The 13,463-nt window shown below is 38.7% G+C and overlaps 1 protein-coding gene and 1 pseudogene across 5 annotated transcripts in view; one reads left to right on the top strand and one right to left on the bottom strand.

Annotated features, from left to right (window-relative positions):
* The window catches only part of LARP4B (La ribonucleoprotein 4B), an 85,163-nt gene that overhangs the window by 53,052 nt on the left and 18,648 nt on the right, over positions 1-13,463 (top strand). For all 5 annotated transcript variants that reach the window (XM_055431707.2, XM_088843981.1, XM_055431679.2 and 2 more), the window contains 2 exons: positions 12,077-12,155; positions 12,834-12,970. In XM_055431707.2, the coding sequence (XP_055287682.2) occupies positions 12,077-12,155; positions 12,834-12,970 (216 nt within the window). The remainder of the gene's footprint in view (positions 1-12,076; positions 12,156-12,833; positions 12,971-13,463) is intronic.
* On the bottom strand, positions 6,451-6,843 carry LOC148775417 (small ribosomal subunit protein eS12 pseudogene; annotated as a pseudogene).

Below are 13,463 nucleotides of genomic sequence, written 5' to 3'. Positions count from 1 at the left end.
AGTCACTTAGTTGTGTCTGATTCTTTGTGACCCCATGGACTATAACCTACCAGGCTCCTTGGTCCATGGGATTCTCCAGGCAAGAGTACTATTGTCAGTGGTTCTTAACAATTCAATCTGCAACTGTTTGTTACTAAACTATTTTGTAGATTCCATTGGATGTTCTACATGGACTGGTGTTACCTGTGAATAAATCCAGTTTTATTTCCTGTTCAGTCTAGTTCCTTTTATTCCTTTATCTTGCCTCATTGCACTGAATAGAACTTCCATTACAGAGGTGAACAGGTGTGGTAAGAGCAAATGTCTGACTGATGGGGGGCTGGGCTGGGCATTGTCTTTCACCATTAAGTACAATGGTGCTCTTGGTTTTGTGTTTGTGGCCTTTGCTGGGCGGACCAGATCCCCCTCTGTTATGATCTGCTGAGAGTTTTAAGGAGGAATGGTTAAAAAGGAATTTGTTATGCTTTTTCTTCATCTGTGGCAATGATTGTTTTTTTCTTTTTTTGTATTGTATTTTTTGTGTGTGTGTTAAGATGTATTACATTGATTTTTAAAAAATGTTTAACAAACCTTAAATTCTTGGGGTATGCCTCACTCTGTCAGGATGTGATACATTTTCTCATGTATTATTGGATTGGATTGGCCATAATTCTGCTTAGAATTTGTACGCCTGCGTTCATGAGGGATGTTGGTCTGTAGTTTTATTTTGATGTTTTCCCTCCTACTGAATTTTTGGGAAGAGTTTTTTCCTTCCTTAAATGAAAAATGAACTCATCCGAGTGTAGAATATTGATTGTGGGAAAGTTGTCAGCTACAGTTTGTTTGGTTTTTTATACATGGCTACCCAGGTTTATTTCTTCTTGAGAGAGCTTTGGTTTCTTATGTCTTTACTTACATACTTTGTCCATTTCATCTAAATTGTCCAAGTTATTACATAGAATTGCTCACAGTACTCTAGTTATCCTTTTAGTATCTATAAAGTTTGTTGTCATGTCATAGTTCTCATTCCTGTTGTTGGTAATTCCTGTCTTCTCTCTCCCCCTCCCCGTAGTCAGTCTGGGTAGACGTTTGTCAATTTCATTCATCTTAAAAGAACCAGTATTTGGATAATAAGTCAGATCCTGTAGTCTCTGCCTTTAATTCAGGCATTTAGAATGTTAACCTTTACTATGGTAATTAATATGGTTAGATTTAAATCTCTCACCTTGCTATTTGTTAGAGAATAGCTTTCGACTTCAGGAAAATTGAGCAGATGGAGTACAGAGAGTTCCCATAGACCCAGCATTCGTTTTCTCCTGTTAACACTTGATATTCATATGATGCATTTGCCACAGTTCCTGAACCAGGATTGGTACATTTCACTATTGACATTTTTCTGTCCCAGGACACCATGTTACATGTAGTACCTTGTGTTCTTAGGCTCTCTTGCCTGTAACGGTGTCTCAGACGTTACTTGTTTTTGATGACCTTGATAATTTTGAGGAGTACTGCTCAGTTATTTTGCATGATAACTGGAATTTGTGTGATGTTTTTCTTGTCACGGTGGGTTTGAGGGAAGGAATACCACAGAAGTCAAGAGCCATTTTCATCCCATCCCATTCAAAGTACATACTGCCAGCGTGATTTATTGCTGCTGTTGTTGACCGTGACCAGCTGGCTGCTGTAGGTTTATTATTAGCTTTCTCAACTGTGAAGTTACTCTTTTTTTTCCCCTCTACATGTGGTCCTGTCACTGTGCCAGCCTACCCTTCAGGAGTGTCTATGAGGTATTCCTGAAGGCGGAGCAGGAGGCATGAGCTCCTTCCTTCCTTTGATGTGATTCTTCCCCGGCCTCAGGGAGTCCTCGTGCTTATGCTGTGCAGGGAACATGCGCCTGCCTCCAGGGCTTCCTTGCACCTCTGTGTGTCCTCCTGCTGTGCTCTGACCCTGCATTGTCCCACACCCTGGACTCAGAGACCCTTGGGCTTCTGTCTGCTCCCTGAGCCCAGGCCATCCTTTTGTCTCTCTCAGGAGCTAATGCTCTACATCTAGAAAACTGGTTTGTTTGTTTTTTTAATAAAAAAGATATTTAAAATCCACCACATGCCAGATGTACTTGGGACTCAGTGCATACGATTGGTGAAAGCTCCTGCTCTCTGGTTGCTTACATCCGTTTGGGCAGAGACAGACTGTCATCATACACAGAATATACTTATGTTCATATTATATAATGTGAGAGGGTGATGCACACCATGGAGATGACAGGTCATGATGAGTTAAGTGGTGGGAGGTTACAGTTTTTTTCTCTTTTTATTTAGGTGTAATTGACAAGTAAATGTTAATTATACTTAAGGTGTATAGCAACATGATGGTTTAATAGCTATCAGCTCACATACTTTTTTTCCCCATTGGAATGCTGAGAACACTTAAGATCTACTCTCTTAGCAGAGTTCAAGTATACAGTACAGCATTATTAACTATAGTCACCATGCTGTACAGTAGATCCCAGAGCTTATGTCTTACAACTGAACATTTGTATTCTTAAACCAGTGTCTTTCCATTTCCTTCCTCTAACCCCTGGCAGCCATGGCTCTACCCTCTGGTTCTGTGTGTTCACAACTTTTAGATTCCGCATATAAGTGGCACTGTATAGTTTTGGGGGGTTCTTTCTGACTTATTTCACTTAGCACAGTAGTCTCTAGATTCATCCATGTTGTTGTATATGGTAGGCTTTCTTGTGGAATAATATTCCACTGTATATATATTGTGTGTGTATATTTGTTGTTTAGTCACTAAATCGTGTCTGACTCTTTTGTGATCCCATATGCGCCTGCCTCCAGGGGTTTCCCACACCTCTGGGCACCCTCCTGGTATGCTCTGTCCCTGCATTGTTCCACACCCTGAACTATATATAGATAAATACACACACAGACACATTATTTTATTCATTCATCCATTGATAGACACGTGGGTGGTTTCCATGTCTTGGGTATTATAAATAATCCTTGTGTGAACATAGAGATACAGACAGATCTTTGAGACTCTGATTTCCTTTCTTTTGTGTGTATGCCCAGTAATGGGACTCCTGGATCATGTGGTTGTGCTATTTTAATTTTATGAAGAATCTTTGACACTTTTACATGGTGGCTGTGCCAGTTTACATTCCCACCAGTAATACACAGGGCGGGGGTTGGGCCGGTGCTCCCTTTTCTTTACATCCTTTCCACACTTGTTATCTGTTACCTTTATATATATATATATATATATATATATATATATATATATATATAAAACAACAGTTCTGACAGGTGAGCAGTGATCCTCATTTTCGTTTTTGACTTGTAGTCCCCTAATGTGAGAGATATTGAACATCTTCTCATATGCTGCTTGGGTATCTGTATGTCTTTGAAAAAATGTCTGTTTAAGTCCTTTACTTGTTGTTTCTTTTAATCATAGGTTGTTCTTTTTTTTTTTGCTACTGAGTTATATGAGTTCCTTATGTATTTTGGATATTAACCCTCATCAGGTACATGATTTGTAAATATTTTCTCCTTTTCAGTAGGTTGGTTTTTTTTTTTTTTTTTTTTCATTTTGTTGATGGTATCCTTTACTGTACAAAAGCTTTTTTTTTTGAGATTTTTTAAAAATTTATTTTTTTATTGAAGGATAATTGCTTTACAGAATTTTGTTGTTTTATGTCAAACCTCAACATGAATCAGCCATCAGTCAGTTCAGTTTAGTTCAGTCACTCAGTCATGTCCGACTCTTTGCGACCCCGTGAATCACAGCACTCCAGGCCTCCCTGTCCATCACCAACTCCCGGAGTTCACTCAAACTCATGTCCATCAAGTCAGTGATGCCATCCAGCCATCTCATCCTCTGTCGTCCCCTTCTCCTCCTGCCACCAGTCCCTCCCAGCATCAGAGTCTTTTCCAGTGAGTCAACTCTTTGCATGAGGTGGCTAAAGTATTAGAGTTTCAGCTTTAGCATCAGTCCTTCCAATGAACACCCAGGACTGATCTCCCTTAGAATGGACTGGTTGGATCTCCTTACAGTACAAGGGACTCTCAAGAGTCTTCTCCAGCACCACAGTTCAAAAGCATCAATTCTTCGGCGATCAGCTTTCTTCACAGTCCAACTCTCACATCCATACATGACCACTGGAAAAACCATAGCCTTGACTAGACGGACCTTTGTTGGCAAAGTAATGTCTCTGCTTTTCATTATAATACAATATTTATCTTTCTGACTCACTTCACTCTCTATAATAGGTTCTAGGTTCATCCACCTCATCAAAACTGACTCAAATGCATTCCTTTTTATGGTTGAGTAAATACTCCATTGTGTATATGTACCACAACTTTTTTATCCATTCATCTGTCAACGGACATCTAGGTTGCTTCCATGTTCTAGCTATTGTAAATAGTGCTGCAATGAACAATGGTATGCATGTGTCTTTTTCAATTTTGGTTTCCTCAGAGTGTTTCCCTAGGAGTGGGATTGCTGGGTCGTATGGTGGTTTTATTCCTAGTTTGTTAAGGAATCTCCATACCGTCTTCCATAGTGGCTGTATCAGTTTACATTCCCACCAACAGTGCGAGAGCGTTCCCTTTTCTCCACGCCCTCTCCAGTATTTATTGTTTGTAGACTTTTTGATGATGGCCATTCTGACCGGTGTGAGGTGATATCTCATTGTGGTTTTGTTTTGCATTTCTCCAATAATGAGTGATGTTGAGCATCTTTTCATGTGTTTGTTAGCCATCTGTTTGTCTTCCATGGACAAATGCCTGCTTAAGTCTTTTCCCATTTTTTAATTGGGTTGTTTATTTTTTTGGCATTGAGTTGTTCGAGCTGCTTTTATATTTTGGAAATTAATCCTTTGTCAGTTGTTTCATTTGCTTTATTTTCTTCCATTCTGAGGGTTGTCTTTTCACCTTGCTTATGGTTTCCTTTGCTGTGCAAAGGCTATTAAGTTTAATCAGGTCCCACTTGTTTACTTTTGTTTTTTTTTTCTGTTACCCTAGGACGTGGGTTATAGAGGATCTTGCTTTGATTTATGTCATCAAGAGTTCTGCCTATGTTTTCCTCTAAGAGTTTTATATTTCTGGTCTTATGTTTAGGTCTTTAATCCATTTTGAATTCATCTTTGTATGGTGTTAGGAAGTGTTCTAATTTCATTCTTTTACCTGTAGCTGTCCAGTTTTCCTAGCACTATTTATTGTCTTTGCCCCAATGTATAGTCTTGCCTCCTTTGTCAAAAATAAGGTACCCAGAAGTGTATGAGTTTATTTCTGGGTTTTCTATCTTGTTCCATTGGTCTGTATTTCTCTGTTTTTGCCAGTACCATACTGTCTTAATGTCTGTAGCTGTGTAATATAATCTAAAGTCAGGAAGTTTGATTCCTCCAGCTCCATTCTTCTTTTTCAAGACACTTTGGTTATTTGGGGTCTTTTGTGTTTCCATTGAACTGAACTGAACTGTGTTTCCATATGAATTGTGAAATTTTATGTTCTAGTTCTGTGAAAAATGCCTTTGCTAATTTGATAGGGATTGCATTGAATCTGTAGATTGCGTTTGTAGTATAGTCATTTTCACAATATTGATTCTTCCTACCCAAGAACATGGAATATCTCTCCATCTGTTTATGTTGTCTTTGATTTCTTTCATTAGTGTCTTATAATTTTCTGTGTACAGTTCGTTTGTCTCAGGTAAGTTTATTCCTACATATTTAATTCTTTTTGTTGCAATGGTGAATGGGATTGATTCCTTAATTTCTTTTTCTGATTTTTCATTGTTGTATATAGAAATGCAAGTGATTTCTGTGTATTGATTTTGTATCTTGTAACTTTGCAAATTCACTAGTTATTATCTCTAGTAATTTTCTGATAGTATCTTTAGGGTTTCATAGGTACAGTATCATGTTGTCTGCAAACAGTGAGAGCTTTACTTCTTCTAGTAATTTTCTGATAGTATCTTTAGGGTTTCCTAGGTACAGTATCATGTCATCGGCAAACGGTGTAAGCTTTACTTCTTTTCCGATCTGGATTCCTTTTATTTCTTTTTCTTCTCTGATTGCTATAGCTAGGATTTCAAGAACTATGTTGAATAATAGTGGTGAAAGTGGACACCCCTGTCTTGTTCCTGATCTTGAAGGAATGCTTTCAGTTTTTCACCATTGAAAATAATGTTTGCTGTAGGCTTATCATATATGACCTTTATTATGTTGAGGTAGGTTCCTTCTATGCCCGTTTTTTGAAGAGTTTTAATCATAAAGGCGTGCTGAATTTTGTCAGAGGCTTTTTCTGCATCTATTGAGATTATCATATGGTTTTTATCTTTCAGTTTTTTAATATGGCGTATCACATTGATTGATCTGCATGTACTGAAGAATCCTTGCATTCCTGGAATAAACCCAACTTGATCATGCTGTATGAGCTTTTTTTTTTTTTTCCAAGAACTCAGTTTTTTATTTCACCATTTCTTGCGTTTGAAGTGCTCCTTAATGATATCCTTGGCCTGGAACTCTTTGCCTAGTCCTTAACCACCATACAACTGCAACCAGCCACTTTATAGGGTTTTCCCTCTCTGTTAGTTTTACAGAGGCCTCCTCCCATTCCCCTAGTTTCTTGTTGTCGTCAACATTAATCAGGTTGATTTGATGCTCAACACAAAGGGCCTCCACCAACTTGAAATACATAGGCTCAACACAGTTGGATGCAAGCACACGTAGATGGGCTTGGCGCTTGTTTAAGGCTTTGGCAGCTTTGTGAATTCCACGTGCTAAGCCATAGTGGATTTCAACACCTCTTGCAGAGCAGTATTAATGTCCAGTACACCTCCAGCAGCAATGCCTTCCTTGGCCATGGCGGTGGGTTATGGGTGGAGCCGAATCTTTAATGCACCCGAACCTCCGCCTCCACGTGGCTCCATGGCATCAGGGAAAGAGCAAGCTTTTTGATGTGTTACTGAACTCTGTTTGCTAACATTTTGTTGAGGATTTCTGCATCCATGTTCTTCAGTGATGTTGGCCTGTAGTTTTCTTTTTTTGTGCTGTGTTTGTCTGGTTTTGGTATCAGGGTGATGGTGGCCTTGTAGAATGCATTTGGAAGTGCTCCTTCCTCTGCAGTTTTTTGAATGAGCTTTAGAAGGATAGGCATTAGATCTTCTCTAAACGTTTGATAGAGTTCTCCTGTGAAGCCGTCTGGTCCTGGGCTTTTGTTTTTGGGGAGATTTTTGATCACAGCTTCAACTTCAGTGCTTGTAATTGGGTTGTTTGTAATTTCTATTTCTTTCTGGTTCAGTCTTGGGAGATTGAACTTTTCTAAGAATCTGTCCGTTTCTTCCAGGTTATCCATTTTATTGCCATATAGTTGTTCATAATAGTCTCTTAAAATCCTTTGTATTTCTGCATTATCAGTTGTGACTTCTTTTCCATTTCTAATTTTGTTGATTTGATCCTTCTTTCTTTTTTTCTTGATGAGTCTGGCTAAAGTTTTATCTTCTCAAAGAACCATCTTTTAGTTTTATTAACCTTTACTGTTGTTTCTTTCATTTCTTTTTCATTCATTTCTGCTTGGATCTTTATGATTTCTTTCCTTCTAATTTTGGTTGCTTTTTTGTTTTTCTTTTTCCAGTTGTTTTAGGTGTAAAGTTAGGTTGTCATTTGATGTTTTTCTTGTTTCTTGAGGTGGGATTGTATTGCTATAAACTTCCCTCTTAGAACTACTTTCGCTGCATCCCATAGGTTTTGAATTGTTGGGTTTTCATTGTCATTTGTTTCTAGAAATTTTTTGATTTCCCTTTTGATTTCTTCAGTAACCTGTTGGTTATTTAGAAACGTGTTGTTTAATCTCCATGTGTTTGTGTTTCTTACAGTTTTTTTCTTGTAATTGATATCTAGTCTCATAGCATTGTGATCAGAGAAGATGCTTGATACAATTTCAGTTTTCTTAAATTTATTGAGGTCTGATTTGTGACCCAGGATGTGGTATATCCTGGAATATGTTCCATGTGCAGTTGAGAAGACGGTGTATCTATTGCATTTGGATGGAATGTCCTGAAGATATCATTGAGATCCATCTCACCTAATGTATCATTTAAGACTTGTGTTTCCATATTAATTTTCTCTTTTGATGATCTGTCCATTGGTGTGAGAGGGGTGTTAAAGTCTCCTGCTATTATTGTGTCAATTTCTCCTTTATGTCTGTTAGTGTTTATCTTATGTGTTGAGATGCATAGATATTGCACCCAAGAGGGTGTTTTCATCTTAAATTTATCCCTTGATCATTATGTGGTGTCCTTCCTTATCTCTTGTAATCTTTATTTTAAGGTCTATTTTGTCTGATATGGTTTTCTGTTTTACTTTACCTGGTGGCTCAGACAGTAAAGCGTCTGTCTACAATCTGGGAGACCTGGGTTCAACCCCTGGGTCGGGAAGATCCCCTGGAGAAGGAAATGGCAACCCACTCCAGTACTCTGGCCTGGAAAATCCCATGGACGGAGGAGCCTGGCAGGCTGCAGTCCATGGGGTCGCTACGAGTTGGACATGGCTGAGTGACTTCACATTCACTTGTCTGATATGAGGATTACTATCCCTGCTTTCTTTTGCTTCCCATTTGCATGAAATATATTTTTCCATTCTCTCACTTTCAGTCTGTATGTGTCTTTAGGTCTGAAGTGGGTTTCTTGTAGACAGCATGTATATTGGTTTTGTTTTTGTATCCATTCAGCCAATCTATGTCTTTCGGTTGGAGCGTTTTATCCATTTGCACTTAAAGTAATTATTGATATATATTTTCCTATTGCCATTTTCTTAATTGTTTGGGGTTGATTTTGTAGATCTTTTTTCTTCTCTTTTGTTTCGACTATAGAAGTCTCTTTAACATTTGTTGTAAAGGTAGTTTGGTGGTACTGAATTCTCTTAACTTTTGCTTGTCTGAAAAGCTTTTCATTTCTCCATCAATTTTGAATGAGATCCTTGCCTGGGTACTGTAATCTTGGTTGTAGATTTTCCCTTTCAGTCCTTTAAATATATCCTGCCATTCTCTTCTGGCCTGCAGAAATTCTGCTGAAAGATCAGCTGTTAAGTGTACAGGGTTTCCCTTGTATGTTGCTTGTTGCTTCTCCCTTGCTGCTTTTAATATTCTTTCTTTGTGTTTAGTCTTTGTTAGTTTGATTAGTACATGTCTTGCTGTATTTCTCCTTGGGTTTATCCTGTATGGGACTCTTTGTGCCTCTTGGACTTGATTGACTATTTCCTTTTCTATGTTGGGGAAATTTTCAACTATAATCCCTTCAAAAATTTTCTCATATCCTTTCTTTTTCTCTTCTTCTGGGATCTCTATAATTCGAATATTGGTGCGTTTGATTTTTGTCTGAGAGGTCTCTGAGACTATCCTCAATTCTTTTCATTCTTTTTACTTTAGTCTGCTCTTCAGAAGTTATTTCTGCCATTTTATCTTCCAGCTCACTGATTTGTTCTTCTGTTTCAGATATTCTGCTATTGATTCCTTCTGGAATATGTTTAATTTCAGTAATTGTGTTGTTTGTCTCTGTATGTTTATTCTTTAATTCTTCTGGGTCTTTGTTAATTGATTCTTGCATTTTCTCCATTTTGTTTTCAAGGTTTTTGATCATCTTTACTATCATTATTCTGAATTCTTTTTCAGGTAGTTTGCCTATTTCCTTTTCATTTATTTGGACTTCTGTGTTTCTAGTTTGTCCCTTCATTTGTGTAGTATTTCTCTGCCTTTTCATTATTGTTATTATTATTTTTAACTTTCTGTGTTTGAGGTCTCCTTTTTCTGGGCTTCAGGATTGAATTCTTCCTTCCTTTTGGTTTCTGCCCTCCTCTGGTTGATCCAGTGGTTTGTGTCAGCTTCATATAGGGTGAGATTTGTGCTGAGTTTTTGTTTGTTTGTTTTTCCTCTGATGAGCAATGCTGAGTGAGGTGGTAATCCTGTCTGCTGATGACTGAGTTTGTGTTTTTGTTTTGTTTGTTGGTTATATGAGGAGTCCTGCACAGGGTGCTACTGGTGGTTGGGTGATGCCAGGTCTTGTATTCAAGTGATTTCCTTTGTGTGAGGTCTCTGTATTTGACACTCCCTGGGGTTAGTTCTCTGGTAGTCTAGAGTCTTGGAGACAGTGCTCCCGCTCCAAAGGCTCAGGGCTTGATATTGAGTTTTGCCTGGTTCTGTATATTATTTTCCTCTGGTCAGGTCCTCCTGTCCGCTCTCAGCTCGTGTTCTCCGTGCACTTCTGTGTCCAAAGGTACATTCCTGATGTATCTGTGTAGAGAGATGTAGTCCATGTCCACCTACTCGTTTGCCATCTTGTTCTCTTGTACAAAACCTTTAATGGAATGTGGTCCCCATGTTTTATTTTTGCTTTTGTTGCCTCTGCTTTGGGTGTTATATCCAAAAAGATTATTGCCAAGTCTGATGGCTAGGACATTTATTTACACTGGGTGTTCCTTTTTTTTTTTTTTTAATTATACAGTTTCAGCTCTTACATGTAAGTCTTTAATTCGAGTTGGTTTTTGTATATGAGGTAAGATAAGGGTTCCATTAATTCTCTTGCATGTGGCTGTCAGTTTCCCCAACATTATTTATTGAAGAAATTGTCCTTTCCCCTTAAGTATTCTTGGCAGCCTTGTTGAAGATCAGCTGGTCACATACATGTGGGTTTATCTCTGGGTTCTCAGTTCTGTTCCATTGGTCTGTATGTCTATTTTATGCCAGTAGCACACTTTTTTGATAACTATAGCTTTTTAAAGTAGTTTGGAGTCAGGAAGTGTGATGTTTCCAGCTTTGTTCTTCTTACTCAAGATTTCTTTCACTATTCAGTCTTTTGGTTCCATGCAAATTCTAGGCTTGTTCAATCTACTTATGCAAAAAATGCTGTTGGAATTTTGATAAGGATTGATTGCATTGAATCTGTAGATTGCTTGGAATATTTTTACATGGAGATTTTCACAGTATTCTTCTAACCCAAGAACATGAGGATATGTTTTCATTTATTTGTCTTTAATTTCTTTCATCGGTAGCTTCAGGTTTCCAGCTTACAAATCTTTCTCCTTTTGGTTAGATTTATTCCTGGGTATTTAATTCTTTCACTTGCAGTTGTGAGTGGGATTTTTTTTTTTAGTTTCTTTAGTTTGTTGTTAGCGTACAGAAGTGCTGCTGGTTGTGTATCACAAGTCAGGTAGGCTTTCTTCCTTATTCTTCATTCTCGTTTCCTTGTGTTCCTCTAGCTGACTAATTTCATATGACCTGTTTTCGAGCTTGCTGATTATTCCTTCTGCATCGAGTCTGCTTGTGCCCTGTGGTTTTCTCCTTTGTGTCCGATTCTACCTATTTACTGTTTACTTGTTTGGCTATTGATTGCCTCCTTCTAAGAGCAGAGACTGCCTCTTTGAGCTGAGTAAGCAGCTCTACTGGGGCTTCCCAGGTGGCTCAGTGGTAAAGAACCCACCTTCCAGTGCAGGAGATGCAGGAGACATGGGTTCGATCCCTAATTTTCAGTCTCGTTAGGTCCATTAATTTTGTTTGTTTTGGTTTGACTTTTTTCCTGGTGGGGGATGGATTTTATTGAAGCTCTTTATATAAAACACGTACTGTCTCTTTGTCATCAGTGTTTCCACTTTGTCTTTGCTTTTTGATGGTCTTTAACTTTGACTTTTAAGATGCAAGTGCCTCTTGTTAGAAAATCCTACATGTATTATTATTATTATGCCATGCAAATGTATATAGTTGTGTTTAAAAACTCTTTATTTTATTTCCTTTATATATTATTATATTTTTAGCATCTTGTCTGCTTGTAGGTCACCTGAAAATCCTTTTTGAATTTAGACAAAAGTTCCTGCTAAACTTTGCTAATAAATCTTACTCCTCAGGTTATTTTTTTGAAACTGTTTTTGTTTGGGCGGTAAGGGATTTTTTGTTTCGTTTTGTTTGCCTATATGATTTCCTTATAAAATAATTTTTTTAATATTTGCTGTTATGTAGATAAATTACTATGTATATTGAAACCATTAAAATTGCTATACTGAATCAAGTGCTTGGTGAATTTAAGCCATTTTTCCTTTGCCTTTATGTAGGAGGGAATGAATCTCAACCAGAATCCCAGGAAGACCCCCGGGAAGTACTTAAAAAGACATTGGAATTCTGCTTGTCTAGGTAAGAATGGTAGTGTTTTTCTAGCACCTGGTACCTAAGGTGTTGTGTGTTGTTACTCTGTATAGATGTAGTTTTTACATGTTAACATCTGTGTCTGTACCGCCATCTGTAGGAAGTCAAGGTCTCCTGTCGCCATCCCCTGCCCCTGGAATCAGACTTCGGGGGTGGGGCCATAAGTGGTCAGTCTCACAGGTGGTGGTCAGGGTCCTGCTGTTGGTTACTTTCGTGCTTTTCCAGCCTCTGCTGCAGAAGTTGGGAGGCCAGGGGTGAAGCCATAGCCTCTCTGACGGCTGTTGAGCCAGAACCACAATCACTCTTGGCACCAGCTTTTCTTGGCCTTTTCACGTTTTTCTTACTTTCTCATTCTCTCAGCTGGGTTTCCTTACTTTAACCAGTGTGTTTCTATTTTTAATAAGCTTCTCAAACACTTTTTTAGAACAAAGATAAGCTAGAAATAATTTTTAAAGATTGACTTGCTTACTGATTTTGATTGTATTAAGTGCAGTACACTTGCTCTCTCTGCTTCCCCAGATGTCTTTGACAAAATTGACCCAAGGTCAGAGAGATGGCAAATAGCAAAGTACATCGTATATACTCATTCCTCTCATGAAGCTTTTTTTAATAAAGCTGTGAAAAAAAAAAAAGCTGTGAACTAAGAAAGGTTTCTTCTTTCTGCAGGGAGAACCTTGCTAGTGACATGTACCTTATATCACAGATGGACAGTGACCAGTACGTGCCAATCACCACAGTAGCTAACCTGGACCACATCAAGAAACTCAGCACCGACATGGACCTGATTGTTGAGGTGCTGAGATGTAAGTGGACTGCAGTCCAGGCTGTGTCATCCATTGTCCAGACGGCATTTTTCTGGCCAGCGTGACACTTAGAGGCACAGCTGTTCATGCTAAGGACTTGACGGCAAGTGGTGCCTTTGTCACCCTCCAGACTTTCTGACAGTCTGGTGAGGTGCACATCGCACTGGGCGTCAGTGTGCTGTGGAACCACAGCCTCAGGCACATCCTAGGTTATGGGTGCTGAGAGTCGAACGGGCTAGCGGGAAGAGTGAATGAGAGGTGCAGTCAAGAGCTCTTCATGGTGAAGGAACGTGCATGTGAGTCAGCACGCCCTGTCAGAGGAGTTCTTTTCAAATTCCTGCTTCCTGCTGAAGTACTGGTGATATATTATCGTGTTATTCCTTAACAGCACATTGTGAATGAAGTTATTTTATTTCTTGGACATTTGGCGATGTCAAAGGGAAGTTTCACGGTTACCTCAGAGATCCATGGGAATTCAGGAAGGGTGGATATT

The sequence above is a fragment of the Moschus berezovskii genome, chromosome 15 (genome assembly GCF_049115385.1).
Source record: "Moschus berezovskii isolate FMDL1 chromosome 15, NW_MosBer_1.0, whole genome shotgun sequence".
NCBI lineage: Eukaryota > Metazoa > Chordata > Mammalia > Artiodactyla > Moschidae > Moschus > Moschus berezovskii.
This window is presented reverse-complemented; position numbering and strand designations above follow the sequence as displayed.